This window comes from Nycticebus coucang, chromosome 18 (genome assembly GCF_027406575.1).
Source record: "Nycticebus coucang isolate mNycCou1 chromosome 18, mNycCou1.pri, whole genome shotgun sequence".
NCBI classification, from domain to species: Eukaryota; Metazoa; Chordata; class Mammalia; order Primates; family Lorisidae; genus Nycticebus; species Nycticebus coucang.
The window spans coordinates 65,590,341-65,618,332 of record NC_069797.1 but is presented as its reverse complement, the minus strand read 5'-3'; the positions used below and the strand labels follow the sequence as shown (position 1 = coordinate 65,618,332).

At 40.9% G+C, this 27,992-nt stretch overlaps 1 protein-coding gene across 2 annotated transcripts; it reads right to left on the bottom strand.

Annotated features, from left to right (window-relative positions):
* Positions 1 to 536: 536 nt before the first annotated feature.
* On the bottom strand, positions 537 to 27,992 carry PSMD12 (proteasome 26S subunit, non-ATPase 12). Of its 2 annotated transcripts, none has more exons than XM_053569505.1 (11): positions 27,806 to 27,992; positions 16,423 to 16,482; positions 16,208 to 16,336; positions 10,809 to 10,916; positions 9,772 to 9,876; positions 8,291 to 8,440; positions 7,793 to 7,927; positions 6,750 to 6,862; positions 5,533 to 5,707; positions 2,331 to 2,408; positions 537 to 1,104 (listed from the first exon to the last, which is right to left on the bottom strand). In XM_053569505.1, the coding sequence occupies exons 1-11, from the start codon at positions 27,911 to 27,913 to the stop codon at positions 895 to 897; spliced, it is 1,371 nt and encodes a 456-aa protein (XP_053425480.1). In that variant the 5' UTR covers positions 27,914 to 27,992; the 3' UTR covers positions 537 to 894. The 2 variants fall into 2 exon arrangements, with proteins under 2 accessions (XP_053425480.1, XP_053425481.1); XM_053569506.1 differs by lacking the exon at positions 27,806 to 27,992 and adding an exon at positions 27,570 to 27,666.

Genomic DNA, 27,992 nt, shown 5'->3' with positions numbered 1-27,992 from the left:
AAAAAATTAGGTTATCCAATATTCACATAATGAAAGTCTGGAACATCAACGATGTATTTAGACCTATCAGTTAAACCCGCAAAGAAATCTTATAAAAACAACTTTGTGCTTTAAATTTAAATGCATACAAAGGGGGGAACAGCCCCTCCCCAGAAGTCACTACCCCCCTAGAGAGGATTTTACACCCAACAGCTTGGGTCAACACGACATCATCCTTGATTTTGTAAAACAACTGGCCAAGTCAAAGGAGAGTAAAAGTAATCAAGCTACTGTAATTGAAACAAGTTTGCCTTTAAAAAAAAAATTAATTCTATAGCCTACCAGATAGTTCCATACCCAGTTTGAAGACATCGTGCCACAGCAGCAAAATACAAATTCTTCACAAATCACAACTCTATCCCAGATGTTCTTGTATGTCCTAGGTTGCTTTTTTATTCTACCAAATGACTGATACCTTTACAACAGCATTTATTTCATTTAAAAAGCACTTGTGGAATCAGTACCCCACAAAATCTTTTAGTAACAGCAGTAACTACAGTAAGTAAATGTGCATATACTGCTTTTATTATTATGTTTGTTAGTTGAATGAAAACAAATAGCTAAAAAGGTGTCAAGTGATAGAAAAACATATCTGGGTAAATTATGACACAGTTTTTTGTGTATTCAGACAATAAAAATGTGTTATATTTTTGTACCAACTGCAAATGCAAAGTTAACAATGAAATCAGGGAACCGAAAGGTTAAAGAGGCCTCAAATATATTCACTATTTTAAAATTTTAGGCAAAAAAACTGAGATTAGGAAAAAAACCAACATATACACCATAACAGTCTTTTTTTTTTTTTTTCTTTTTAATGACCTCCATTTTAATTCTTTTCTAAAAGCATTAAGACCCTCATTGTAGATTATGTATCATCTCCTCTTTGGCTATGAGGTGCGTAGTTTTGTTGACTAGAGACATCAATGAGTTCAGTTTCTGAGACCAGTCATTTAATAAATTATTTGGATCCTTGGGTCTCTGGAAGTTGATAATTCCTGCCAGTCTGTCTACTTTAGCAAAGATGGTCTTGTTAACTACTAAGTTTGAGAGAAAAGCTTCTGACTCCTGTAAGAGAGAAAGACAAATTGGGTGAAGACAGATAATTATAGACAATAAATAAGACTTAGGGAAACCATTTTCTAAACTCTTCATCTAAGAATATGCAGGGCAATGGTTAGGTGCCCATAGCTCAGAGGTTACGGCCGGCCACATGCACCAGAGCTGGTGGGTTCAAACCCAGCCCGGGCCTGCTAAACAACAATGACAACAATGAACAAGAAAATAGCCAGGCGTTGTGGCAGGCACCTGTACTCCTAGCTACTCGGAGGCTGAGAGGCAAGAGAATCGCTGAAAGCCAAGAGTTTGAGGTTGCTGTGAGCTGTGACGCCACAGCACTCTACCGAGGGTGACATAGTGAGACTCTGTCTCAAAAAAAAAAAAAAGAACATGCAGGGCAAAAAATTCACAAGCGGTTAGCAATTGCTGACTTTGTGTATGAGTGTACTTATTTTACTGATAAACTAGAGAATGAATAGATTCTGAGTCTACTCAAGAGTCAGGACTGAGTCTGAATCTGCCTCCCTACAATACTAAACACCATGGAGTATAAGAGCCCATGCCAACCAGTAAGCTGGCTACTCCCTTTCCTACAGTATTTCCCCCTAAAAGGTAATAAGGTATATAGCTGCTTCCAGCAATGCTGGGTTAGAACATACGCTCTTTGACTTGGCAATTCTGTAGGCACAGACAAAACAGATGACTGCTAAGGACTCTGGTACACTCCTTCACAAACGAGAAGAGCTGAACAATGAACCAACTGCTTAAGTGTCACAACTCCTTCTGGTGGCAGAAATGGCTTTTTGGGACATTACTAAACATTTCAGATAACTCCTTTCTCTTTGTGAGTGGTACATTTTGTCAACATGAAACATAGACTTGAATACAAGACTGCTCTAACAAGTCCTGGGACCTTTTCAGGTGAACTTCAGCCAACATTTTTTCACATATTTTATTTATACAATTGTTTTCTGTGGAAACCTGAACATATTATATATACACTTTGGACTTCAAATTAATCAGTGTAAAACTACCATATTTAAGTGAAGATTTTAACAAGCATAAATAACATTAGTGTAACTATAAACTTGCTGTTTAGGCTCAAGATAGGTTGGGAAACTTTCTATTACCTAAACCTAAGATCAAATGATAAAACAAAAGGAATTTTCTCATTCAACTTTTACAAATCAATTGATTCTCAAATGGCTACTCAAAACGGTGACGTTTACACTTACATCAACAGATAGATCCAGAAGTTGTGCCATTCTTTTCATTGTTATCCGAGTATAGTACTTGGCCATTATTCTAATATTCTGGGGAAAGAGAGGGCAGGGAGAATACATAACATTGGTCAATAAGGCTAAAGTCCATTTTTTTCATGTCCAAATAAGTTAGACTCAGAGCCTTTACTTTTCTGGAGCCAACCACTGGAATTAAGACAGTTATCTAAATTTCAATAATGAGAAATAAATATTTTTGTTTCTGTAGCTATTTGTGAATTTAAGTATATAGTCAAAATATATGCTATGTTAACTAAATTAGTAGTCAAAACTGTAACTATACTAGGTGGTGCCTGTGGCTCAAGGAGTAGGGTACCGGCCCCATATACCAGGGGTGATGGGTTCAAACCCAGCCCCGGTCAAAACTGCAAAAAAACCCCAAACAAACAAAAAAACAGTAACTATACTGAATTTTTTTTTTGGCCAGGGCTGGGTTTGAACCCACCACCCCGGGTATATGGGGCTGGTGCCCTCCTCCTTGAGCCATAGGAGCCACCAATATACTGAAGTATTTTTGCTAATTCCAAGAATCTAAAGTTAAGCTTTTCTAATTATGACATTAATTTTTTTTTGGAGACAGAGTCTCAAGCTATCGCCCTGGGTAGAGTGCCATGCGTCACTGCTCACAGCAACTTCAAACCCTTGGCCTTAATTGATCCTCTTGCCTCAGCCTCCCAAGTAGCTGGGACTACAGGCATCTGTCACAGCGCCCGGCTATTTTTTATTTTTGGTTATAGTTGTCATTGTTGTTTGGCGGGCCCTGGCTGCATTCGAACCCGCCAGATCTGGTGTATGTGGCTGGTGCCTTAGCTGCTTGAGCTGCAGGCGCCAAGCCACTAATATTTTAAAGGCTAAAATTTAAAAATGATTGGAGATCATCTCAAAACACATCGCTTCACTATCATTCCAACTACCTAAAGCCAACTTCAAACTAAACTTCCTAATTTTCACTGGTTATGCTGAGTTAGACCCAGAGACTCCATGTTTTTGATCTCGTCATGTCACCCAGGCTGATCTTGAACTTCTGTGATCCTCTCAACTTGTCCTCCCAAGGAGATGGAATTACCCTTCACTATTCTTGATGTTAGTATTATTAACAAGACAGCACTCACAAGGAAAAATGAGGAACGAGAGGGAGAAAAGCGAACTCATCTTTGAAAAAGTAGCACCTCCTCTTGTCTCTGTCAGGGTTGACGGCAACACCAACCTGTCACAAAGCCCGAGAGCATTCTACTCTCCTTTCTTTCTCTCTTTAAACCGAATCTTTACCTTTTAAATCCAATCAATGACTGAATTCTCTGATTTCCTTCCTTAGAACAACTCTATTCCATCTACTCTTCTTCAATCCTACGTCTACTGCCTTAATCCAAATCCATACAGCCCCTCACCTAACTAGTCTTCCCATCTCTAGTCATAATTATACTTTTCCAAATCTATCCTCCACACTCACTTCCAAAGGGGACTTTGTGAAATATAGGTCTGGACATAATCCGCTTAGTTAAAAATTTTCACTACTAGGGCGCACAAACCTTGTTATGACCCAGACCTTCAACGTTCCTTGGAGCTCTACAAGTTCTCTGTCAGCTGGTACTTCCACGCCCTGGCTCAGACTGCCTTCCCTTGCCACACTCCTCTCCCCTCACGCATCAATTCCTGCATGTGTGGCCTGACCATTCCTCCCGGTGGAACAAAGCCACTCTCTCCTTATACTTCACTCTACTCTCTGTACACTGTACCATGATAATATCCGTAATACTTTTTATTTATAAACATATCTTTCCCTATGATGTCTAACACCTTGACCACATTAGAAAAAAGAAATTTTCCCTAGGACCACAGTATTTTATAACACAGCTCCAAAGGTACAGACATGTGAGTTATATATGCTTCATGAGGCTCCAAGTTCAAAATTAACCTGAGTTAAATAGAACTTACATGGCAGTTAATATGCTAAGCTTCTTAGAGACAGAGATCATGTCTTATTCAACCATGTGCCCTAGCACTTTGTACAGAGTCTAGCACATGGAAGGCTCACAATAAATGTTATATAATGAATGAATGTTGACATAGTTCAGTTCACCGTGATACTTAAGAAGATCAAAGTTCAGGTTTAAGACATGTTACCCACTTCTTTTTTTTTTTTGGAGACAGAGTCTTACTTTGTTACCCTCAGGTGAGTGTCGTGGCATCACAGCTCACAGCAACATCAAACTCTTGGGCTCAAGTGATTCTCTTGCCTCAGCCTCCCGGGTGTAGCTGGGACTACAGATGCCAACCACAAAGCCTGGCTATTTTTAGAGAAGGAGTCTTATTTCTGCTCTGGCTGGTCTCGAACCTTTGAGCTCAGACAATTCACCTGCCTAGGCCTCCCCAGTGCTGGGATTATAGGCGTGAGCCACTGGGCTTGGCTTATGTTACCCATACCCACTTCGAAGACTAGCTAGTTGAGTATCAGAAATAACCCCTTGCCCCCATTCTTAGAACATTTCCTTTGGTTTATGTGCTGTAAGAATTTGGATTCTTGAGAATTCCCCTCAAAAGGAAGCATGTTAGGCTGGGCGTGGTAGCTGATGCCTGTAATCCTAGCACTCTGGGAGGCTGAGGTGGGTAGATTGCCTGAGCTCACAGGTTCAAGACCAGCCTGAGCCAGACAGAGACCCCACCTCTAAAAATAGCTGGGTGTTGTGGTGGTTGCCTGTAGGTCTCAGCTACTCGGGAGGCTGAGGCAAGAGAATCACTTGAGCCCAGGAGTTTGAGGTTGCTGTGAGGTATGATGCCATGGCATTCTACCGAGGGTGACAAAGTGAAACTTTGCCTAAAGGGAAAAAAAAAAAAAAAAGAAGCATGTTAAAATATAATTACATTTTCTGAAAAGCAAAAAATAGGAAAATAAAGACAAGAATGGATGAGATAAATTCTGATATGGTTTGGGAAACTTAGAATAAATATCTGAACACTAAATTTACATTACCACTACACTGAACATAAAAAAAATCCTACTGTGAAGAATTAAAGACATAACATCTAAAAGAAACATTTGATTATCAAACTTGAAAAATAAAATAGTTCATGTTTAAATTTAAAATAATTCTAAGAAGAAAATTCACGAGTTAAAGGTGAAAATGAAAATTGTTTCTCTATCATGCCAGATTCTTACATGTTCAACAACTCTGTTCTTCAAGTCTTTCCACCTTTTTTCACCTTCCTCCGTAGAAGCAAAAACATCAGTCGCAGGACTCTCAAGGGAACCTTTTCTTAATTCCATCCCATAGTCCTCAACAAGTGTGGACCAACGCATTAACTCCATTGTGGTAAAAAGCTTTAAAAGATCCCTGCAAAGGGTACACAATTTAATATTCCAAATCTGTAAAAATTAAGTATTAACTAATAGCAAATTAAAAAAAAATCAACAGTTTTTATTTAGAATGAGATACAATTTGATTATTAATTTTACCAACTTTACTACCATACTACCATTGTTTCTACATTAACTTTTTTTTTTCTGAGATAGAGTCTCACTCTGTCACCAAGGCTAGAGGGCCATGGCATTATAGCTCACAGAAACCTCAAACTCTTGGCCTCAACCAATTCGCTTGCCTCAGCCTCCCGAGTAGCTGGTGCCTGCCACAATACCCGGCTATTTATAGAGACGACATCTCGCTCTGGCTGAGGCTGGTCTTGAACCTGTGAGCTCAGGTAATCTACCCGCCTCATCCTCCCAAGTGCTAGGATTATAGGTGTGAGCTACCACACCTGGACAGTATTTCTATTTTAAGTAGAGACAGGATGTCACTCTTGCTCAGGCTGGACTCGAACTCCTGAGCTCAAGCAATCTGCCTGCTTCATCCTCTCAGAGTGCTAGGATTACAGGCATGAGTTGCCCTGCCTAGTTCCACATTAATTCTGAATAGAGCATTTCCCTACCGAACATCTGGTCTCTCCTATATTTGTCAATCTTTGAAGGGACTATAAAAGTACCAATGAAACAAACTTTTAAAAAGCACTTAAAAAATAAAAGCCCATTATTGTTTATGAAGCAAGTATGTTTTATGTAACAGATTTTCAGAAGTATCTATTTCCAAAATCACAAAGCCCCAAATTACTAGGGATAAAACTTTATGAAATGGTTAATTAATAAAAGCTGCTAAAGTAGGCTTATTATTAAACTTCCCCTTGATAAGCAGTTTAGAATAAAGCATGTTATCATCTCATCATATTAATTTATAATGCAATGCTAACAAATGTTTCACCTTTTGTTTTCCTCTACAATAATACAATCAGCAACCAATTAAGAAGTATACACTTAGGTTAAACAATTACTTTCAAAATGGTGTTTCTACTGAGATACACTATGCTAATTACAAATGTACTTACTTGTATTTGGGAATTTCTTCTAACTTCTTGTCAGCACTTATTCGGTGAACCAAATCTGACTGTTCGTTGTCAAAAGGAGCCAGGATAACATAGAGCACAACACTCTTCAGAGCCTAAAAAAGTTGTGTAATGCACACAGGTTACATGTAAGGCTAGAAATATAAGGGCATATAAGAACTGAAAAATTGTGGAATAACTGTATATATTCATTTTTAATTTTGCACTCAAAAGTCATAGGGGAAAGAACCTTACCAGGCTGCCTTTTCATTGTGTCTTCCTATAACACTTAGTTTTCATAAAATTACTACAAGAAATCTTTGCTAATTTGAATCACTACCTTGGTTGACATTTTTTTGACATTCATTTTTGGCAAATTAATATAAAGAAAAAGTTATTATAATAAGATATCAACGCAAATGTAAAATATATATATAAATACTTTAAAACAGTTTTTGTAAAAAAACTTTCCGAAGTAATGTTGGGTCTTTATCTGCAACCTTTGTTAGCAAGTGACCTGCTGTACGTGCTTTGAACAGCAAGCCTACATTACCTCTAAAGTGATACGTATTCTATTTTTTTCTTTTTTTTTAGACATAGTCTCACTCAGTAGAGTGCCACGGCATCACAGCTCACGGCAACCTCAAACTCTTGGGCTTAAGCAATTCTCTTGCCTCAACCTCCCAAGTAGCTGGGACTACAGGCACCTGCCGTAACGCCTGGCTATATATTTTTTTTTTGGGGGGGGAGTTGTAATTGATATTGTTGTTTGGCAGGTCCAGGACGGGTTTGAACCGGCCAGCCCCAGTGTATATTATGGCTGGTGCCCCAGCCGCTGAGCTATAGGCGCAGGGCTGTGATACGTATTCTAAACTACTGCCTCAACTAGTCTGAATCAATATGGATATATTTAACATCAACACTGAACAGAAAGCAGCACCATACAATTCCATCTCATTACTGCAGTTAAAATGATTTGAAAATAAATCAAAAATGCACATTCTTCCTAATAGGTATCAACATCAATTATAAGAATATATCCTTACCTGTTGCCACTTTTCACTTTCTGCCTGTATACAGGGAGTATCATATATTGCTCTGTAGTGCTTGCAAATAGAAAGATAAGATCCCTCATGCTGATCCAGCTGAATCATTAAATTATAGTACTTCAACTTTAATTTCTGCAAAAAAAGTTAACAAAATAAATGGGAGTTACGGATTTTATTCAAATGCTTTTATTTTTTATTTATTTTGAGACAGTCTCATTTTGTCACCTTGGGTAGAGTGCCATGGTGTCATAGCTCACAGCAACCTCAAGCTCTGGGCTCAAGTGATTCTCTTGCCTCAGCCTCCCAAGTAGCTGGGATTACAGGCACCTGCCACAGCACCCGGCTATTTTTTTTTTAATAGAGCTCAGGCTGGTCTGGAACTCCTGAGCTCAAGCAATCCACCTGTCTTGGCCTCCCAGAGGCTCATGGCCTCCCATGAGCCATTTCTCCTGGCCAAATGCTTTACAAGTAAACATATATTCAGAGATATCTTACCTCTGTGTTTTCTTCCTGGAAAAATTTGGTGTTAATTTTCTTGCTGATGATTTGTGTCCGAATATAATCTTTCACAGCTAGGCAGAGCCTCATTTGCTCCAAAATAAACTCCACCCGCTCTTTCTTTTCCATTGACCCATAGGTTTCCACCTGGAAGAGTAATTCACTAAATAAGTTCACAAGAGTAAATTCTGTGAATTGTAACAAAATTATATAGACATTAAAATATTCACCCATGTTAAATAATAACATTCGTGAATTTAGGCAAAGTGATGGTAATTATACTAAAAGCTAGTTATCTCTAGAAAATTACAATTGCAAATGGTTCCTTTTGGTTTAAAGTTCTATGAATTTTAACACAGGTATTGATTTGTATAATCATCACAATGAAGATACAGTTTTATCATCCTAAAATCCTCCCTCTTGCTAACCTTTTATAGTCACACTTTTCCTCCACTCATAATCTCTCACAAGATAACCAATGATCTGTTCTCTATCAATATGGATTGGTCTTCTCACGAATGTCAAATATAGTTATGTAATCTTTTGAGAATGTTTTTATTTACTCTGCATATGTAATACTCTAAATAAGATTCATTCGAAGTTGTGTATATCAATAGTTCATATTTTTTTCTTTTTGACACAGTCTCACTCTGTCACCCCAGCTAAAGTGAAGGCAGTGTCACCATAGCTCACTGCAACATTAAACTCCTAGGCTCAAGCAATTCTCCTGCCTCAGCTGCCTGAGTAGTTAGAATTACAAGCCTGTTCCACTCATTTTTCTAGCTGTTGTAGAGATAGGGTTTTGCTTTTGCTCAGGCTGATTTTAAACTCCCAGCCTGAAGCAATCTTCCTGCCAAGGCCTCCCAAAATGCTGGGTTTACAGATGTGAGCTGCCACTCCCAGCCCGTTCATTCTTTCTTATTGCTTAGTAGTATCCCATTGAATGGACAGATCAGTTATCTGGCGGGTTCGAACCCGGCCTGAGCCAGCTAAACCACAATGATGATGGGCAACTGTGCCCATTCCATCTTTTGGCTATCACAAATATAATAATTTTTCCTTTACTGTGGGTAATACTCAGGAGTGGGACTGCTGAGTCATTAGTAAGTGTATGTTTAACTTTTTAAGAAATTACTGAACTGTTTTTCCACAGTGGCTGCACCACTGTGCATTCCTATCAATAATGTGTGAGAGTAGCAGTCGCTTTGCATCCCTACTAGCTCTGGGTACTTTACTTTTTAAATTTCAGCCATTCTGACAGGTTATGTAGTGGCATCTCATTGCCACTGTTACTTGCATTTTCCTAATGGCTACTGAGAAGATTATATGAAAAAAGATGCATTCGCAGGCTTTCAACCAAACTCCAAAATAGTCTGTCCTAAGAACGCTGAATGAGGGATACTCAACCCTATGTTTCCACCAGAAAAGACTGCTGACTAATCATGTGGTTTTACAAATGTCAGGATGCAACACGTTACCTGTAACTCTTGCAATATAGAGGCAGCCTCTTTCACATCACCATTTTGCTCTTTTATAGTTGCTAATGTTTTAGTCAGTCTAGCACGCTCAATTTCAACATAAATCTATAAACAAGAGAAATTTACATTGTCAGAATTTCTGTAGAAATGTGTTAACTTTTTTTTATTTTGATTTTTTATTGTTGGGGATTCATTGAAGGTACAATAAACCAGATTACATTGAATGCATTTGTTAGGTAAAGTCCCTCTTGCAGAAATGCGTTAACATTTAAAAGACAGAATCAAACTATTCTTCAAGTTAGGTGTAAGAGTATTTATCTTGCTCACCCCCTCAGCCTCTGCTTTGCAGCCACTCCTTCCCCCTCAAAACCTGATTCCCAATAATCTTAAACTGCTTACAGTTTCCTAGATATACCAGGTGTTTCTTTCTTTGCTATTTTATATATAATTTTCCCTATATCTAAAAATGGCTTTGCCACTCCCCTGTAGGAATTTTTTTTTTTTTTTTTTTGTACTTTTTGGCTGGGGCCAGGTTTGAACCTGCCACCTTCAGTATATGGGTTCGGTGCCCTACTCATTTGAGCCACAGGCGCCACCCTCCCCCGTAGAATTTTTATTCATTCTTAAAAAGCCATATATAAATTTGGGATAAGAACACTAATTCCTTGAAAAATCTGAATCTACCAAGACTGTCACTATTTAAATATTATCATTTGCATATGTGAAGATACTAGAAGACGTACAAAGATAATATTGGTTGAATTAAAGTCATGACGTTTTGTGCATTTTTCCATTAAATACACACATATATATGCATATAAGATGTCTAAACATATTAAGTAACTCTGAACACAGAAAAGGCAGTGCTGGCTTGGTGCCTGTAGCACAGTGGTTGTGGGGCCAGCCACATGCACCAAGACTGGCAGGTTCAAACCGGCCTGAGCCAGCTAAACCACAATGACAACTGCAACACCAACAAAAAAAAAGAAAGAAAAGGCAGTGCTTGTGACTATAAGTTGTGTCAACAGAAATCTCACCTTTCCTTCTGTAACCATTCGTAGAGTATCAATTAATCGAAGTTTGATAGGAAGATCTGTGATTTCATCGACGTAAGTACAGCACTGCTGAACCATTTTTGCAACAGCCTAAAATATGAAAAACTGTTCATAAGTAAAATTCATTCCTTATGCAGAAAAAAATGTATTTTATTGATGGAAAGAGAGAAGTCAAAGTTGGCCCTCCCAAGCAACTCTGCTGAACTGCCCATAAAGACCAAAGGACATCAAAATGCAGCTCCCTGATAGCAAGGAGTACTCAATATGCAGTAAGAATCAACAAAGGGTAGGAAACCCGCAGGGCAGAGCTGCTGGCCAGCAGAAAAGCACAGAAGAAATGGCAGCAGACAAAAAAGGAATAAACAAGAGAGAGCACAGTGGCTGGAAGCCAGGACCAGCATATCTTCTGACTTGAGAAAAGAGGCAGGGGCAGACAGCAAAACAAATCCCTCATCTGGGAGGGAGAATCACCCACAGTCACTCATTCGCACTCAATAAAACATGCTCGCCCTCAATTTCCTCAATGGTAATATAAGGGGCTGGACTACATGCTCTCCAGCTCTAACATTATGACCTAAGTGATGAGTCAGCAAACATTTTCTACATTTTTGCAAAGATTTACAAAATATTTTGGATTTTGTAGGCCATATAGTCTCTATGGCAACTATTCAACTCTTGCCTTAGTAACTCAAAAGCTGCCACCAGACAATATATAAACAAATAGGCATGGCTATGTTCCAATAACTTTATTTACAAAAATGGGTGGCAAGTGAGATTTGATTTGTGGCCAATCATTTGCCAAATCACTTGCCCAAATCTAGATTTTTAAATAGTGCATTATAATAAATAATAATTAGTACTCTGAGTCATCAAGAAAATGTTACATTATGTTAAGTATATAGAGCAGTGGTTCTTGACCTTCCTAATGCCCTTTAATACAGTTCCTGTGGGTCATGACCCGCAGGTTGGGAACCACTGATATAGAGGAACCTCCTTAGTTGACTACCTCTCTGTACTGACCACCTCCTTAAGTTGACTTAATTTTCATAGATCAGACATGCATCACACGTACGTATCAATACAGTTCCTTATGTTGACCACCTCCTATGTTGACCAGTTTCTTAATAATCCCTTGGTGGTCCAACTTACGGAGGTTCTACTATATTTTGGTTAAAATGGCAGAAAAGTAAACTGCTTATCTTGTAACAATTTACCCAAAAAAATTTATGTTTAAGTAGCTCAGGTGAAACTTTTAATTGTCTGAAAAACTGGCTGTTCAGAGACCCAGGGATTCCAGAAAGCTAAGGTTTTATTGTAAAATACAACTCTTTCAGTAAGTGCAAAGCTCTAGGACATCTAGTATCTTACAAAATTTATAATAATAAAATGTATACTAATAATGATTCCTAGGAGAGCACCCAACCTGATAATTCTAAAACTGTGCAAAAAATACATTAACAGAATATAGAGGGAGGGAAAAAAACCCAAAACAATGACAGAAGTCTCCTACATACTATGTTTTCACTTTCTGTGGTTTTAGTCACCTTAGGTCAGCTACACTCCAAAAATAATACAAACAACCTGAATTTTTGTGTGTTTTTTTCAAGACAGAGTCTCACTCTGTTGCCCTGGGGTTTAATGCTGTGGTGTCATAGCGCAGAGCAACCTCAAACTCTTGGACTCAAGTGATCCCCTGGCCTCAGCCTCCTGAGTATCTGGGACCATAGGCACCTGCCACAACATCCAGCTATTTTTCTTTTCTTTCTTTTTTTTTGCAGTTTTTCTCCTGGGCTGGGTTTGAACCTTCCACCTCCAGTACATGGGGCCGGCGCCCCACCCCTTTGAGCCACAGGCGCTGCCTATTTTTCTATTTCTAATAGAGACAGGGTCTCACTCTTGCTTAGGCTTGTCTTGAACTCCTGAACTTAAGAGATGCACCTACCTCAGCCTCCCAGAAAGCTAAGATCACAGGCATGAGCCACCATGCCTGGCCTCGGGCCTGCAATTATTTATGTTACTTTTTTAGAGACAGGGTTTTGCTGTTTTGGCTAGATTGCAGCGCAGTGGCCATTCACAGGCACAATCTTTTTTTTTTTTTTTTTAAGTTTTTTTTTTTTTGTAGGGATAGAGTCTCACTTTATGGCCCTCGGTAGAGTGCCGTGGCATCACACAGCTCACAGCAACCTCCAACTCCTGGGCTTAAGCGATTCTCTTGCCTCAGCCTCCCGAGTAGCTGGGACTACAGGCGCCCACCACAACGCCCAGCTATTTTTTTGCTGCAGGTCAGCCAGGGCCGGGTTTGAACCCGCCACCCTCGGTATATGGGGCCGGCGCCTTACCGACTGAGCCACAGGCGCTGCCCCACAGGCACAATTTTAATTCACTACAGCCTTGAACTCATGGGCTCAAATATCTTCCTGCTTCAACATCCCAAGTAGCTGGGACTACACACCACCATGTCTGTCTAATTTTTATATATATATTTTTTTTAATTTTTAAATTTTTTGTAGAGGTGGGGTCTTGCTATGTTGCTTAGGCTGGTCTCAAATTTCTGGCCTCAGGCAATCCTCCTGCCTCAGTCTCCCAATGGGGTAGGATTATTAGCAGAAGCCACTGCACCCAGCCTGCTTCCAAACTTATAAATATCCTATGGAGAGCAAGTCACTTAGGAAATCAGAGGAAAATGATTTACCTAATAATAACTTCTCGAACCAAAGAAATGAGCATCAAAAGGCATGTTTAAGTTATTTCACATTCACATGTATTTTACTAGGTTACCTCAATTAAGTCCAGGCTAATACTTAACAATTTATTTTGTATTTTAATTCACATGTAAATAGTCCTTCCGCCTAAACAAAAATAAAGACAAAACCAATTACAGTAACTTTGATCTTTGTAAAAAATAATTTCACCCACTTTAATACTTTAGCAGAAGTCTAATCAAAAATATAAGGGACTTGGACAAGAACTCTGTTGTCTATTTTTTGTTCCACTACTATACGTTTATACAGTGTCATCCTTATGATTTATGTTTCTTTTTTCTTTTTGAGACAGTCTCACTATATTGTCCTTGGTAGAGTGCCGTGGCTTCATAGCTCCCAGCAACCTCAAACTCCTGTGCTCAAGTGACTCTGGTCTCAGTCTCCCAAGTAGCTGGGACTACAGGCGCCTGCCATGGTCTTGAACTCCTGAGCTCAAGCAATCCGCCCAGCTTGGCCTCCCAAAGGGCTAGGATTACAGGCGTGAGCCACCGCGCCTGGTCCCATTATTTAAGTTTCTTCTTGTTTTTCTGAGATAGGTACAGAGTCCCACTCTGTAACCCAGGCTACCATGCATCACCAGAGCCTACTGTAACCTCAAACACCTGGGCTCAAGTGATCCTCCTAACTCAGCTCTTGAGTAGATAGGACTACAGGCACACACCACTGTGCCAGGCTAAGTTTTTTCAATTTTTTGTAGAGATGGGGTCTCAGTATGTTGCTTAGGCTAGTCTTGAACTCTTGGCCTCAAGTGATGCTCCTGATCAGCCTCCATGCATGTCACCACACCCAGTCTTATCTTTATTATTTAAAGCCAAAAATAAGAAACCAGAAGCTACTCTGGGAACAGCATTTTAAAGATGAGCTATAAATGTAAAAAAAAAATGGAATCTACTTCTACAGAGGAGCACTTAAATATACCTTAAGCAGAGGAATATCATTTTTTTTTTTTCTGTAGAGACAGAGTCTCACTTTACTGCCCTCGGTAGAGTGCCATGGCGTCACACGGCTCATAGCAACCTCCAGCTCTTGGGCTTATGTGATTCTCTTGCCTCAGCCTCCCGAGCAGCTGGGACTATAGGCGCCCGCCACAATGCCCAGCTATTTTTTTGTTGCAGTTTGGCCGGGGCTGGGTTTGAACCCGCCACCCTTGGTATATGGGGCCGGCGCCCTACTCACTGAGCCACAGGTGCCACCCGCAGAGGAATATCTTAAGCAGAATAAGGAAACTGTAAAGAAAATACAGCTTCTTGGTGTGGATGTGGGGAAAAGGGAACACATCTACACTGCTGGTAGGAATGCAAACTAATACGTTCCTTTTAGAAAGATGTTTGGAGAACACTTAGAGATCTAAAAATAGACCTGCCATTCGATCCTACAATTCCTCTAGTAGGTATATACCCAGAAGACCAAAAATCACATTCTAACAAAGATATTTGTACCATAATGTTTACTGCAGCCCAATTCATAATTGCTAAATCATGGAAGAAGCCCAAGTGCCCATGGACCCATGAATGGATTAATAAATTGTGGTATATGTACACCATGGAATATTATGCAGCCTTAACGAAAGATGGAGACTTTACCTCTTTCATGTTTACACGGATAGAACTGGAACATATTCTTCTTAGCAAAGTATCTCAAGACCGGAAGAAAAAGTATCCAATGTACTCAGCTCTACTATGAAACTAATTTATAGCTTTCATATGAAAGCTATAACTCAATTATAGCCTAAGAATATTGGGAGAGGGGAAAGAGAGGGGAGGGGAGGGTGGAGGATGGGTGGAGGGATGGTAATTGGTGGGACCACACCTACTGTGCATCTTACAAGGGTACATGTGAAACTTACCACATGTAGAATATAAATGTTTTAACACAATAACTAAGAAAAAGCCAGAAAGGCTATGTTAACCAGTGTGATGAAAATATTTCCAATTGTATATAAAACCAGTGCATGGTACCCCATGATTGCATTAATGTACACAGCTATGATTTAATTAAAAAGAAAGAAAGAAAATCCATCTTCACAAAAATACTGAAAGAAAACTTATATAAATAAGGTGGCGCCTGTGGCTCAAAGGAGTAGGGCGCCGGCCCCATATGCCAAAGGTAGTAGGTTCAAGCCCAGCCCCAGCCTAAAACTTCAAAAAACAAAAAATCTTTAAACAAAATGGGTAATCTGTCTAAAACTGGCTCAGAAGTAAGTGAAAGATTAAGTGTTTAATGAGAGATATAAGTAAATTAAGATTATCAACTTCACGGATCATAACACAACCATTTAAAATCATAAAAATGAAATAAAGAACAACATGGAAATAGGACAAAGCTGCATTGACACTCTTAAGTACAATTTTGTAAAATATATGCAAATATATGAAGAAAGACAGAAGTGTAAGTAGTTGTGTTATTATGAGAATGTGAGTAATAAAGTGTAAGTAATATATGAAGAAAAACAGAAGTGTAAGTAGTTGTGTTATTATGAGAATGTGAGTAGAATTTTAAAACACTCTCCAGGATGTTGCTATGTTGATTTAACACATTTTAAAGATATTCATAGAACAGTTCTCTAAATGTTTTATTTAAATTCTAATGTATTTGTTACTTGAGGAATCATGAACTCACTTGTTTTAACTGACTCCGCCTTTTTGACAAAAGCATAATATTTTCATTAAGCAAATCCCATTCTTTAGCCTCATAGCACATCTTCACTACTGCAACTAAGATACGGGAAGTAGACACCATATCGGAAGCCTGTAAAAATGAAAATATATTGAAAGTTAATGGAACAACGTTAAAGGTAATTCATGATAATTGAAGTTTTCACATAAACTACTCACGGTTCGGGTCTGTTTTTCCAAAGACAGAAGGGTTTCAATAACTTCCTGAAGTCTTCCTTCCTAAAACAACAGTCAAAAATGAACAATGAAAACAATGCCACCAACACAACCCAATAACTCGTCTAAAATGAGTATTCTTGGGAAAAGGAAACATCAACATAGTCTATTGCAGAAACCACTTCTGTTTCTCCCCTTTTCTTGACAGCACTTGCTTCTCTAGTGGATTCCGGGAGTCAATGGTTTGTTCCCTACTTGTGGCCCACAAGTTATTTATTTTTTTTTTTTTGTAGAGACAGAGTCTCACTTTATGGCCCTCGGTAGAGTGCCGTGGCCTCACACAGCTCACAGCAACCTCTAACTCCTGAGCTTAAGCGATTCTCTTGCCTCAGCCTCCCGAGTAGCTGGAACTACAGGCGCCCGCCACAACGCCCGGCTATTTTTTGGTTGCAGTTTGGCCGGGACCGGGTTTGAACCCACCACCCTTGGTATATGGGGCCGGCGCCTTACCGACTGAGCCACAGGCGCCGCCCACCCACAAGTTATTTTTAACATTTTAAAAATGCCTAAGAGAAACTAAACATGTACAACAATTTAACACTTGAGAAAAATACCAAGTCTTCCTTTTGGATTCTAATTTATCAACTCAGTGTGGTAATACTTGTTTATTTTGTTCTACCCAGAGCCTTTAGTTCGTAGTCACAAGTGGCTTTGAAGAATAAAAATGGGAAAATACATAATTTCTTCATGAAGTTATCATACAATAACAAGTATTTTAAAACCATGTTGAGAAGAAATGAAAAATTTGTGCTATAAACATAGGAAATCCTGGTTTAATTTTTCAATGACTTTAAAAATAGGCAGAGCCGGGCGGCGCCTGTGGCTCAGTCGGTAGGGCGCCGGCCCCATATACCGAGGGTGGCGGGTTCAAACCCAGCCCCGGCTAAACTGCAATCAAAAAAATAGCTGGGCGTTGTGGCGGGCGCCTGTAGTCCCAGCTACTTGGGAGGCTAAGGCAAGAGAATCGCTTGAGCCCAGGAGTTGGAGGTTGTTGTGAGCTGTGTGACACCACGGCACTCTACCGAGGGCCATAAAGTGAGACTCTGTCTCTACAAAATAAAAAATAAAAAATAAAAAAATAGGCAGAGCCTGTAGCACACCGAGGATGGCGGGTTCGAATGCATCCCGGGCCAGCTAAAACAACGACAACTGAAAGAAAAAAATAAGTGAGTGTTGTCACGGGCGCCTGTAGTCCCAACTACTTGGGAGGCTGAGGCAAGAGAATCGCATAAGCTTGAGGTTACTGTGAGCTGCGATGCCACAGCACTCTACTAAAGGCAACATAGTGAGACTCTGTCTCAAAAAATAAATAAATATTAGTAATCATGCTTATAGGAAATAAAGACCACCTAGGATACCCACACATGACTGAAAGTCATGCTTTTAAAGCAGATGTTGATCCAACCAAAATACAGCCCTTTGTCAACTGATAATAACATCATCCAACCTCAACCTCATATGTGAAAACATTCTTCCCAGCACATGTATTAAGAAATGGAAATAATAAAATTCAAATCACACAAACCTAAATGATAACACACAAGGACTAAAATAAGTCATCCTATTAGGAACGACACATTTTGATAAAAACAAAACCAATTCATAACAAAAAATTGAATTTATTTAAAATACTGATATTAATAATCATCATGTATACAACTCTGACAATAAACTGCAAGTGATGAGAAGGGTTTTTTTTTTTTTTTTTTTGTAGAGACAGAGTCTCACTTTATGGCCCTCAGTAGAGTGCCGTGGCCTCACACAGCTCACAGCAACCTCCAACTCCTGGGCTTAAGCGATTCTCTTGCCTCAGCCTCCCGAGCAGCTGGGACTACAGGCGCCCGCCACAACGCCCGGCTATTTTTTTTGTTGCAGTTTGGCCGGGGCCGGGTTTGAACCCGCCACCCTCGGTATATAGGGCCGGCACCTTACTGACTGAGCCATAGGCACCACCCTATGAGAAGGGTTTTTAAAAATTGTTTTTATAGAGGGCCAGGTGGGTGGACTGCCTGTACGAGACCAGCCTGACAAAGAGCGAGACCGTCTCTAAAAAAAAATAGCCAGGTGTTGTAGTGGATGCTGACAGTCCCACCTACTTAGGAGGCTGAGGCAAGAGAATCACTTGAGCCCAAGAGCTGGAGGATGCTATGAGTTATGACACCACAGCACTCTACCAAGGGTGACAAAGTGAGATTCTGTCTCAAAAAAAGAAAAAAAAATTGTTTTTCTAACCACAAATAAAAAATTATTTCATCTTAATAACATTCTACTAATGAAATAAACTATTAACAAATACCCTGCTTCCCCGAAAATAAGACATCCTCTGAAAATAAGACCTACTCACAGGAAAGATAAGACGTCCCCTGAAAATAAGACCTAGTGCATTTTTGGGAGCAAACCTTAAAATAAGACACTGTCTTATTTTCGGGGAAACAGGGTAGCTTTTGAATTAAGGGCACAAAAATGTTTGGACTTATTACTGCTGCCAGGATAGCTTTTTTCTTTTAAAGAGACAGGATCTTGCTATGTTGCCAAGGTTAGGCTTGTACTCTTGGCCTTAAGAGACCCTCCTACCTCATTCTCCTGAGTAGCTAGCTATGAGTGAGTGCATACCACTGTGCCCTGCTCTAAGATAGCTTTTAAACTATGAATTTTCTATGCAGCACAGAACATGTACTATAAAACCACTATCTGAACTTATTCTAAATCTGAAGCATATAACATATTTTAACGTTTCCGATGCAAAGGAAAGCACCAGTTCTTAAAGTTTTTTTTTCTTCCTTCAGTTTTTATAGTTCTATAAGCTCACATATACAATAAACCCTGGCTAAATGTTTATCAGAGGAAATCTATAAAATCTCCAATATTAAAGGCTAATAACTCATAGAAAGGCAAAGAATCTTAGAACTAGAAAAACTGCTAGAGATTATTTAATTCAATAACTTTATTTTAGAGATTAAAAAGATGGTGAATGTAACAGCTTAAAAGACCTGCTCCATCACAAAAGTAGTCAGTGGAGCTGGATCCCTGCCCTCTTGCCTCAAAGCTCAAAACTGCAGTGCTTCCCTTAACATATTAGTCCAAATCACACCTTTTGTTAAAAGTAATCTCCGGGCGGCGCCTGTGGCTCACTGGGTAAGGTGCCGGCCCCATATACCGAGGGTGGCGGGTTCAAACCCAGCCCCGGCCAAACTGCAACCAAAAAATAGCCGGGCCTTGTGGCGGGAGCCTGTAGTCCCAGCTACTCGGGAGGCTGAGGCAAGAGAATCGCTTAAGCCCAGGAGTTGGAGGTTGCTGCAAGAGAATCGCTTAAGCCCAGGAGTTGGAGGTTGCTGCAAGAGAATCGCTTAAGCCCAGGAGTTGGAGGTTGCTGTGAGCTGTGTGAGGCCACGGCACTCTACCGAGGGCCATAAAGTGAGACTCTGTCTCTACAAAAAAAAAAAAAAAAAGTAATCTCCATATAGAAACTGGCGACACAATGAAATACAAAAATAGTTAGGTAAAATATTGTTTACTGACATCTGCCACATTTTTAACTATCACTCAGAGTGTGGTATTCAGTATATGGTGTTCTAATTCAGAAGCACGCCTGTGGCTAGTAGGTAGGGCGCTGGCCCCATATACTGAGGGTAGCAGATTCAAACCAGGCCCAGCCAAACTGCAACAAAAAACAGCCAGGCGTTGTGGCGGGCACTTGTGGTCCCAGCTACTCGGGAGGCTGAGGCAAGAGAATCGCCTAAGCCCAGGGCTTGGAGGTTGCTGTGAGCTGTGACGCCATAGCACTCTACCGAGAGGGCGACAAAGTAAGACTCTGTCTCAAAAACAAACAAACAAAACACAGCTGCTAACAAACTGCGTGCTACATGTGAGGGAAGCACACTGCCGGCTAGAGCAGTGATTTTCAACCGTTGTGTCCTGAAAATGTTTAAAGGTCATTAATTAAATTATTTTCAAGAGAAGTTCAAAGCACAGTATGTTTTCTTTTACTCTTTTTTTGATCAACATAATTTAAGTTTAACTATACGTTCAAGTGTGCCATGAGATAAAAAAGGTTGAAAAATACCTCTAGAGCCAGGGTCTGCAGACATTAAATGTCACCTTAGAAAAGCATTCTTAGATAACTGCTCTCTAAAATCAGTAGTCACTAAGCACCTCCTCCTTTAACACTCAACCCTCCAGACTGCTCTGCAGTCAACCCAAACTATATTCTATTTTGATGTTTCCTGTCTTTCCAATCTTACCAGAAAGGAAAACTGTAAGACCAACTGTCCCCGCTGGTCCCCATCACAGCTCCGTGTGCGGCATCATGCCGAGCACATGCTGCTGCTTCTGTGGATACCAGCTTTTATACATATCTTATCTCCTAAGTGGCCACAGTTACTTTAGGACTGGATCCTTGTTTAATTGTTGCTTCCCTTTGCACCAACCTACATAGCTCGTATGAAGGGAGTAACGCTGACCTGAGCTGTTAAGTTGTTCTTAATGGCTGACAATTCTTGATTTGCACTGCCACAGTAAGTAGGGTATGACAAATTACAGGGCTGAGAATTGCTATGTGAAGGACACTGCCATCAAGTTCATTAAATACAAATTCCAAATCTCAAATCATCCCATGCTTTCTCCCTAACATTCCATGTTCAATCCCATAGCTAAACATCTTCCTTCTTTGTTTGCCTATCTACTCCCACAGTTTTTGAAATTCCACTCCCTTGATGCTTCCCTTCAACTCAGGACTAAACAGAGCTATCCAAAACCAACCTGTTACAACATGTAACTTCTGTGATTCATTTTTCTCATCAAAATAACCCCTTGTAAGGTAAATGACTAAGGAGCTTGTTCAACATTAATACCTGTGGAGTATCTATAAATTCTGTATGTTTGCTTCCTTTAAATCCTAAAAATATCCAATCTTCTAATGACTTGATAAGCAACCTAAATGAGTAAGAAAAAGGCTAATAGAAAGTTACTACAATGTGGCTGGTCACGGTGGTTCACGCCTGTAATCCTAGCACTCTGGAAGAAGGTGGGTGGATAGCCTGAGCTCAAGAGTTTAAGATCAGCCTGAGCAAAATCAAGACCCCATCTCTAAAAATAGCCAGGCGATGCGGCAATGTGGCAGGCACCTGTATGCCCAGTTACTTGAGAGGCTGAGGCAAGAGTCTGAGCCCAAGAGTTTGAGGTTGCTGTGAGCTATGACACTGGGCACTTTACCCAGGGTGACATACTGAGACTGTCTCAAAAAAACAAAAAGTCACCACAAATAGTTGAAAGTTGAAGTTAATCTAACACATTTAAATGACATATTTCTTAATGAGGTTTTTTGGCTAAGCTACTAACAATCAGTAAACTGTTTCACATTTCATTTCTTTACTTTTAATATTAACCTTAAGAAGAGGCTCGGCGCCTGCAGCTCAGTGAGTAGGGCGCCAACCACATACACTGAAGCTTGCAGGTTCGAGCCTGGCTTGGGCCTACTAAACAATGACAACTGCAACCAAAAAATGGCCGGGTGTTGTGGCGAGCACCTGTGGTCCCAGCTACTTGGGAGGCTGAGGCAAGAGAATTGCTTAACCCCAAGAATTTGAAGTTGCTGTGAGCTGTGACACCACAGCACTCTATCTACCCAGGATGACATAGTGAGACTCTGTCTCAAAAAAATAAAAAGCAGGACGGCACCTGTGGCTCAGTGAGTAGGGCGCCGGCCCCATATACTGAGGGTGGCGGTTTTGAACCTGGCCCTGGGCAAACTGCAACAAAATAGCCAGGTGTTATGGCAGATGCCTGTAGTCCTAGCTACTCGGGAGGCTGAGGCAAAATAATTGCCTAAGCCCAAGAGCTGGGGGTTGCTGTGAGCTGTGACAGCACAGCACTCTACCAAGGGCGACAAGTGACTCTGTCTCTAAAATGAAAAGAAAACTTCAAGAAGAGGCTGCAGGTGACCAAAAGAAATGAAAAGACAGGCCAGGCATGGTGGCCTGTAATCCTAGCACTTTGGCAGGCTGAGTTGGGAGGACTACTTAAAGCCAAGAGTTCAAGAACAGCCTGACCAACAAAGTGAGACCCCACTTATATAGAAAATAGAAAAATTAGCTAGGTGTGATGGCAGGAACCTATAGCTTCAGCTACTAGGGAGGCTAATGCAGGAGGACTGCTTGAGCCCAGGAGTTTGAGGTTGTAGTCAGCTATAACACCATTGCACTCTAGCCTGGGCAACAGAGCAAGACCATCTTAAAAAAAAAGAAAAGAAAAAGCCAGAGAGAGAGAAAGAGAGAGAGAGAGAGAGAAACAAAGAAATGAAAACACATTAAGAGGAAAGAGAACCAAAGGATATGTACAATTTTTTTCTAATTTTTAGAATCTAGGGTTTTGCTATGTTGCCCAGGCCAGCCTAGAACTCCTGGCCTCAAGCAAGCCTACCACCTCAGCCTTCCCAGTAAAGATACGTGCAATTTAAAAATACAAGTAGTCCCTAAATAACCATGTACCAAATATAGCACAATCAAGAAGAGAGTGGAAAACCCTGTGTATTAAGAACTGCTAAATAGCGTATCTTTACAGTTCAGAAAAAGCCCTCTTTTGATTAATTTTTAACTCACATACCAAGGGAGAGACCAACACCCACCTACGGTTTGTTTTCACATGTTTGGCTGTCTGGCTTAACCAGATATAGGAAAACCTAACCAGATGGTGAAAACTGCTTTGGTGGTGTCAGTTCCTGGGCCCCCTGTTGGTATGCAATTGCACCAGATGAACCTGACGCAAAGTCCTCACGTACCAATCACAAAGGTGGTAGAATGGTTAAAAATATAGGCTCTGCAACCAGACTGCTTGAGTTTAAATTCCAGCTCTACTACCACATTACCTTAGGCAAGACACAAGCTCTCTCACTCTCAATTTTTCTCTTCAGTGAAGTGATCACAATAACAGTACCAACCCCTCAGGGTTGGTTTCAAGATTAAATCAATACCTATAAATGTATGCCTGGATGTAGTTTTGTACTACATCATTCATCATCATTGTAGTTAACATTTTTGTAGGTGTTAGGACACAGACACGGACTTCTATTAGGACACAACTACAGGAAATTCAAAAGACCTAGATTTGGCAATTTTACTACTCAAGTATAGCCTACACTGCCATTTTAAGGCTTCTATTATCTGTAGTTTTCTCACCTGCTTCATTCTTTTTAAGTCTTCGCACACATACTTTTTATCTCCAAGTGTCTTTCACATTAAAAATAAAAAATTTCTTAAGGAAATTAAGGACAGAATTGTTAATCTCTTAAAAAGGTAGTAGGATGGGAGGTACTTGTGGCTCAGCTAGTAGGGCGCTGGCCCCATATACGGAGGGTGGCGAGTTTGAACTGGCCCCAGCCAAACTGCAAAAAATAGCCGGGCGTTATAGCGGGCCCTGTGGTCCCAGCTACGCGGGAGGCTGAGGCAAGAGAATCGCCTAAGCCCAGGAGTTGGAGGTTGCTGTGAGCCGTGTGATGTCATGGCACTCTACCAAGGGCGGTAAAGTGAGACTCTACCTCTAAAACACACACACAAACACACACACAAAGGTAGTAGGATGTAGCAAAAAGAACACTATTTCTGTTGCCAAGAGACCTGAGCTTGATATGCCTTATAGATAAATCACTTAAGCTACTGAATCTTAAGTTTTCTTTCTTTTTTTTTTTTTTTTTTGTAGAGACAGAGTCTCACTGCACCGCCCTTGGTAGAGTGCCGTGGCATCACACAGCTAACAGCAACCTCTAACTCTTGGGCTTACGCGATTCTCTTGCCTCAACCTCCCGAGCAGCTGGGACTACAGGCGCCTGCCACAACGCCCAGCTATTTTTTTCTTGCAGTTTGGCCGGGGCTGGGTTTGAATCCACCACCCTCGGTATATGGGGCCAGCGCCCTACTCACTGAGCCACAGGTGCCGCCCATCTGAAGTTTTCTTACAAGTAAAAATAATAAAACTTTCTTTACAGGGCGGCGCCTATGGCTCAGTCGGTAAGGCGCCGGCCCCATATACCGAGGGTGGTGGGTTCAAACCCAGCCCCGGCCAAACTGCAACCAAAAAATAGCCGGGCGTTGTGGCGGGCGCCTGTAGTCCCAGCTACTCGGGAGGCTGAGGCAAGAGAATCGCTTAGGCCCAGGAGTTGGAGGTTGCTGTGAGCTGTGTGAGGCCACGGCACTCTACCGAGGGCCATAAAGTGAGACTCTGTCTCTACAAAAAAAAAAAAAAAACTTTCTTCACAGTTGTATTGGTGGACTCAAAAAAAAAAAAAAAGTAGAAGAAATCATAATTCAAATGGCTTTAATTATATCTTGTTTAACATGTCCCAAGATTCATTGTTTTAAACATTCCCATTACCACTGGACACCTAAAAAAGCATCTGATATTTGAGTTTCCAAGTCTTTTTATCTTGAACAACGTCCTAAATAAATGCCACCTGTAAGATCACTAGAACAAGGAAGTCGTGACGTCTTTTTTTCTTACTGGTCTATAAGCTATGTAAGGGCAAGAGCTTTGTCTAATAATCTTTATACTCCACATAGTGCCTAGCACTAAGAGTTACACACAGTGGGCTATGAGAAGGAAATAGTAATGGAGGATTTAGTTGTACTTCTCTAAGACAAATGATTTGTTTTTTCCTTATCGATACTATTGTTCTATATCACGCGTCCTCAAACTGCGGCCTGCGGGCCACATGAAGAGGTGTGAATTGTATTTGTTCCCATTTTGTTTTTTACTTCAAAATAAGATATGTGCAGTGTGCATAAGAATTTGTTCATAGTTTTTTGTTTTAAACTATAGTCCGGCCCTCCAACGGTCTGAGGGACAGTGAACTGGCCCCCTGTTTAAAAAGTTTGAGGACGCCTGTTCTATATAAAGTGAAGGCTAAGAGGCTGACTTTAGCTTTTGGGTATGTTTTGTTGGCTCAAATACTATTTTATTATTTATTTATTTATTTATTTTTAATTTTTTCTTTTTTTTTGAGACAGAGTTTTACTATGTCCCCCTCGGTAGAGTGCCATGGCATCACAGCTCACAGCAACTTCAAACTCTTAGGCTTAGGTGATTCTCTTGCCTCAGCCTCCCAAGTAGCTGGGATGACAGGCACCCGCCACAACACTATTATTATTATTATTATTTTTTGAGACATTGTCTCACTATGTTGCCCTGGGCAGAGCGCTGTAGCGTCACAGCTCACAGCAATCTCAAACTCTTGGGCTTAAGTGATTCTCTTGCCTCAGCCTCCCAAGTAGATGGGGCTATAGGCGCCCACCAAAATGCCTGGCTGTGTTTTTGTTGTAGATGTCGTAGTTGATTAGTAGGCTCCGGGCAGCGTTCGAACCCGCCAGCCTGGGTGTATGTGGCCGGTGCCCTACCCATTGAGTTATGGGCTTCGCCCTTATTTTTTATTTTTTTGAGATAGAGTCTCACTTTGTCGCCCGTGGTAGAGTGCTGTGGCATCATAGCTCATAGCAACCTCAAACTCTTGGGATCAAGTGATTCTCATGCCTCAGCCTCCCAAGTAGCTAGGACTACAGGCATCTACCACAAGGCCCGGCTATTTTTAGAGACGGGGGTGGGAGTGAAGGTGGGTGGAGTCTCACTCTTGCTCAGGCTGGTTTCGAACCTGTGAGCTCAGGTAATGCACTTGCCTCAGCCTCCCACTCAAATAGTTATTTTAAAAGTGATTTGTGTCTAGTTTCTAAGTAAAAAAGTATCTCATAAAGAAATCCATATTTCTGGCTGGCATTCTTCCTTTCTTTCTTTGAGATGCCACACCATTCTCTCAGTCCTTTTCTCCACTACTGTCTTCCCTTCTCTCACTCCCTGCTCTTTGCTCTCTCTCTTTCTCATTTCTTCCCACCCCTCTCTTCCCTTTCCCTAATCTAAAATAAATTTATATTCTTACATTCTAAAAAAAGAAAAGTAATTCTTATTTCTGGTTTCTTCCCCAAATTAGCAGCACTGACAAAGCTCAGCCTTCATCCCCAAATGTCAAAGTTGAACTAGAGGTAAAGAGTTTGTTGCCTCCTTTTCCTGGGCAAGTGCTCAGAAGTTCAGATTGTCATCACACTTGGCTCAGAAGGCAAAACAGCATGGTGGGTAAGAGCATAAGCTCTAAAATCCATCTGCCTGGGTCCGCATCTGGCTCCACTACTTTTCTAGCTGTATGATCTTGGGGCATGTGACTCAACTTTTTCTAGTCTCACTTTCCTTGTCTATAAAGCAGGAATAATAGTAATTCTTACTGCATAGGGCTGAGGTGAGGATCAAATGAGTTAGTGCATGAAGCAGAGTGCCCGACATTGCAGAAAGTAGTTAAGTGTCATCATTGTTATCTGCCTTGCACAGCAGGCATTGAGTTTTCCCACCATTATATAACTGATGTTTCTTCACACTAGCTCCTAGAAGCTCAGAAAACATACAGAACCTAAGAAATACATTATCTATCAACTTTATCCATCCTTGTTTTTTGGAAAGCCCCATTAAAAGTTTTTTTTTTTTAAAGGAAAGCATAAAAAAGGTTTCCTTCTCAGAACCAATTGAGAAGCATTATTGACACTCTTCTTGCCCTAGAATTGCCTAAATGGTAATGTACTTACGAATGGTACATATTTGTCATTTCTTCCAGAATTCCCTCTCCAGGAATGACTCTACCCTAGTCCAATCTTACTAAGTCTTCAAGGCTCAACACAAACTTCAGCTTTTCTGTAAAACCCTCTCTTATTTCACCACGAAGAGCACACAGCTGCCTTCTGTGTTCCAGAAACACTTTACAGTTCTATGGCACTCACCAGCAGGCATGTCTTGACTAATTCATTCTGTATGAAGAACTGGGGTTCTTTGTTAAACATCTTTACACTAACACTTTCCTGCCCCTTCTCCAGGGCAAAGACTACGCACCATCGCCGTCACTTACAAATGATTTAACAGCATAAACTGATTCGGCAACAGCAGCAGAAGTAAACCCTGATCTAGCGCGAATATTGAAGGGGCCTTAAGCCCTGAGAAAATACTAAAGTAAACTTTACTTAAACAGCACCCAAGAAAAGGCAAAAGGCAAAACCGGGCCCCAAGCCTACCGGAACGAAGTGACCGCCAGTCTCGGGAAGGGTCTAGGAAGCTACACGCACAAGCGTACTCCGCAGCCCTAGCCGGACAGACCCAGGGACTCGCACTCAAGCAGACCCAACCGAGGCTGGACAGGCAATGGAGGAATGTACGCTCCAGCTCACAGGCTCCCTGGGGCCTAAGCTGGCTGTGCGCCGTGACTCAGCCCCTGGCGCCCGCCTACAGCCAGTCTCCGGCCTCCTCTCACCTTAGCCAGCTTCTCGCACTCGGGCAGGCGCTGATCCACTGTAGCGCTGTAGTCCACTTCCATCTTGACGATGCGACCGTCAGCCCGCTCCGAGCCGCCGTCCGCCATGGTCCCTGCTTGAGCGTCCCTGTCTACCCCCTGCTGCAGCCACCACTCGTCACCCACACCGGAAACCGCCTGAGCACCC

Bases quoted from the DNA above. Each gene is read 5' to 3' on its own strand.
- PSMD12 (XM_053569505.1), bottom strand. From the start codon at position 27,913: ATGGCGGACGGCGGCTCGGAGCGGGCTGACGGTCGCATCGTCAAGATG. The intron at 7,928-8,290 runs GTAAGATATCTC...CTTTTTTTGCAG, and splicing joins TCCAGGAAGAAAACACAGAG to AAATTAAAGTTGAAGTACTA. The intron at 2,409-5,532 runs GTAAGAATCTGG...CTCTTTCCCCAG, and splicing joins AGAACAGAGTTGTTGAACAT to AATATTAGAATAATGGCCAA.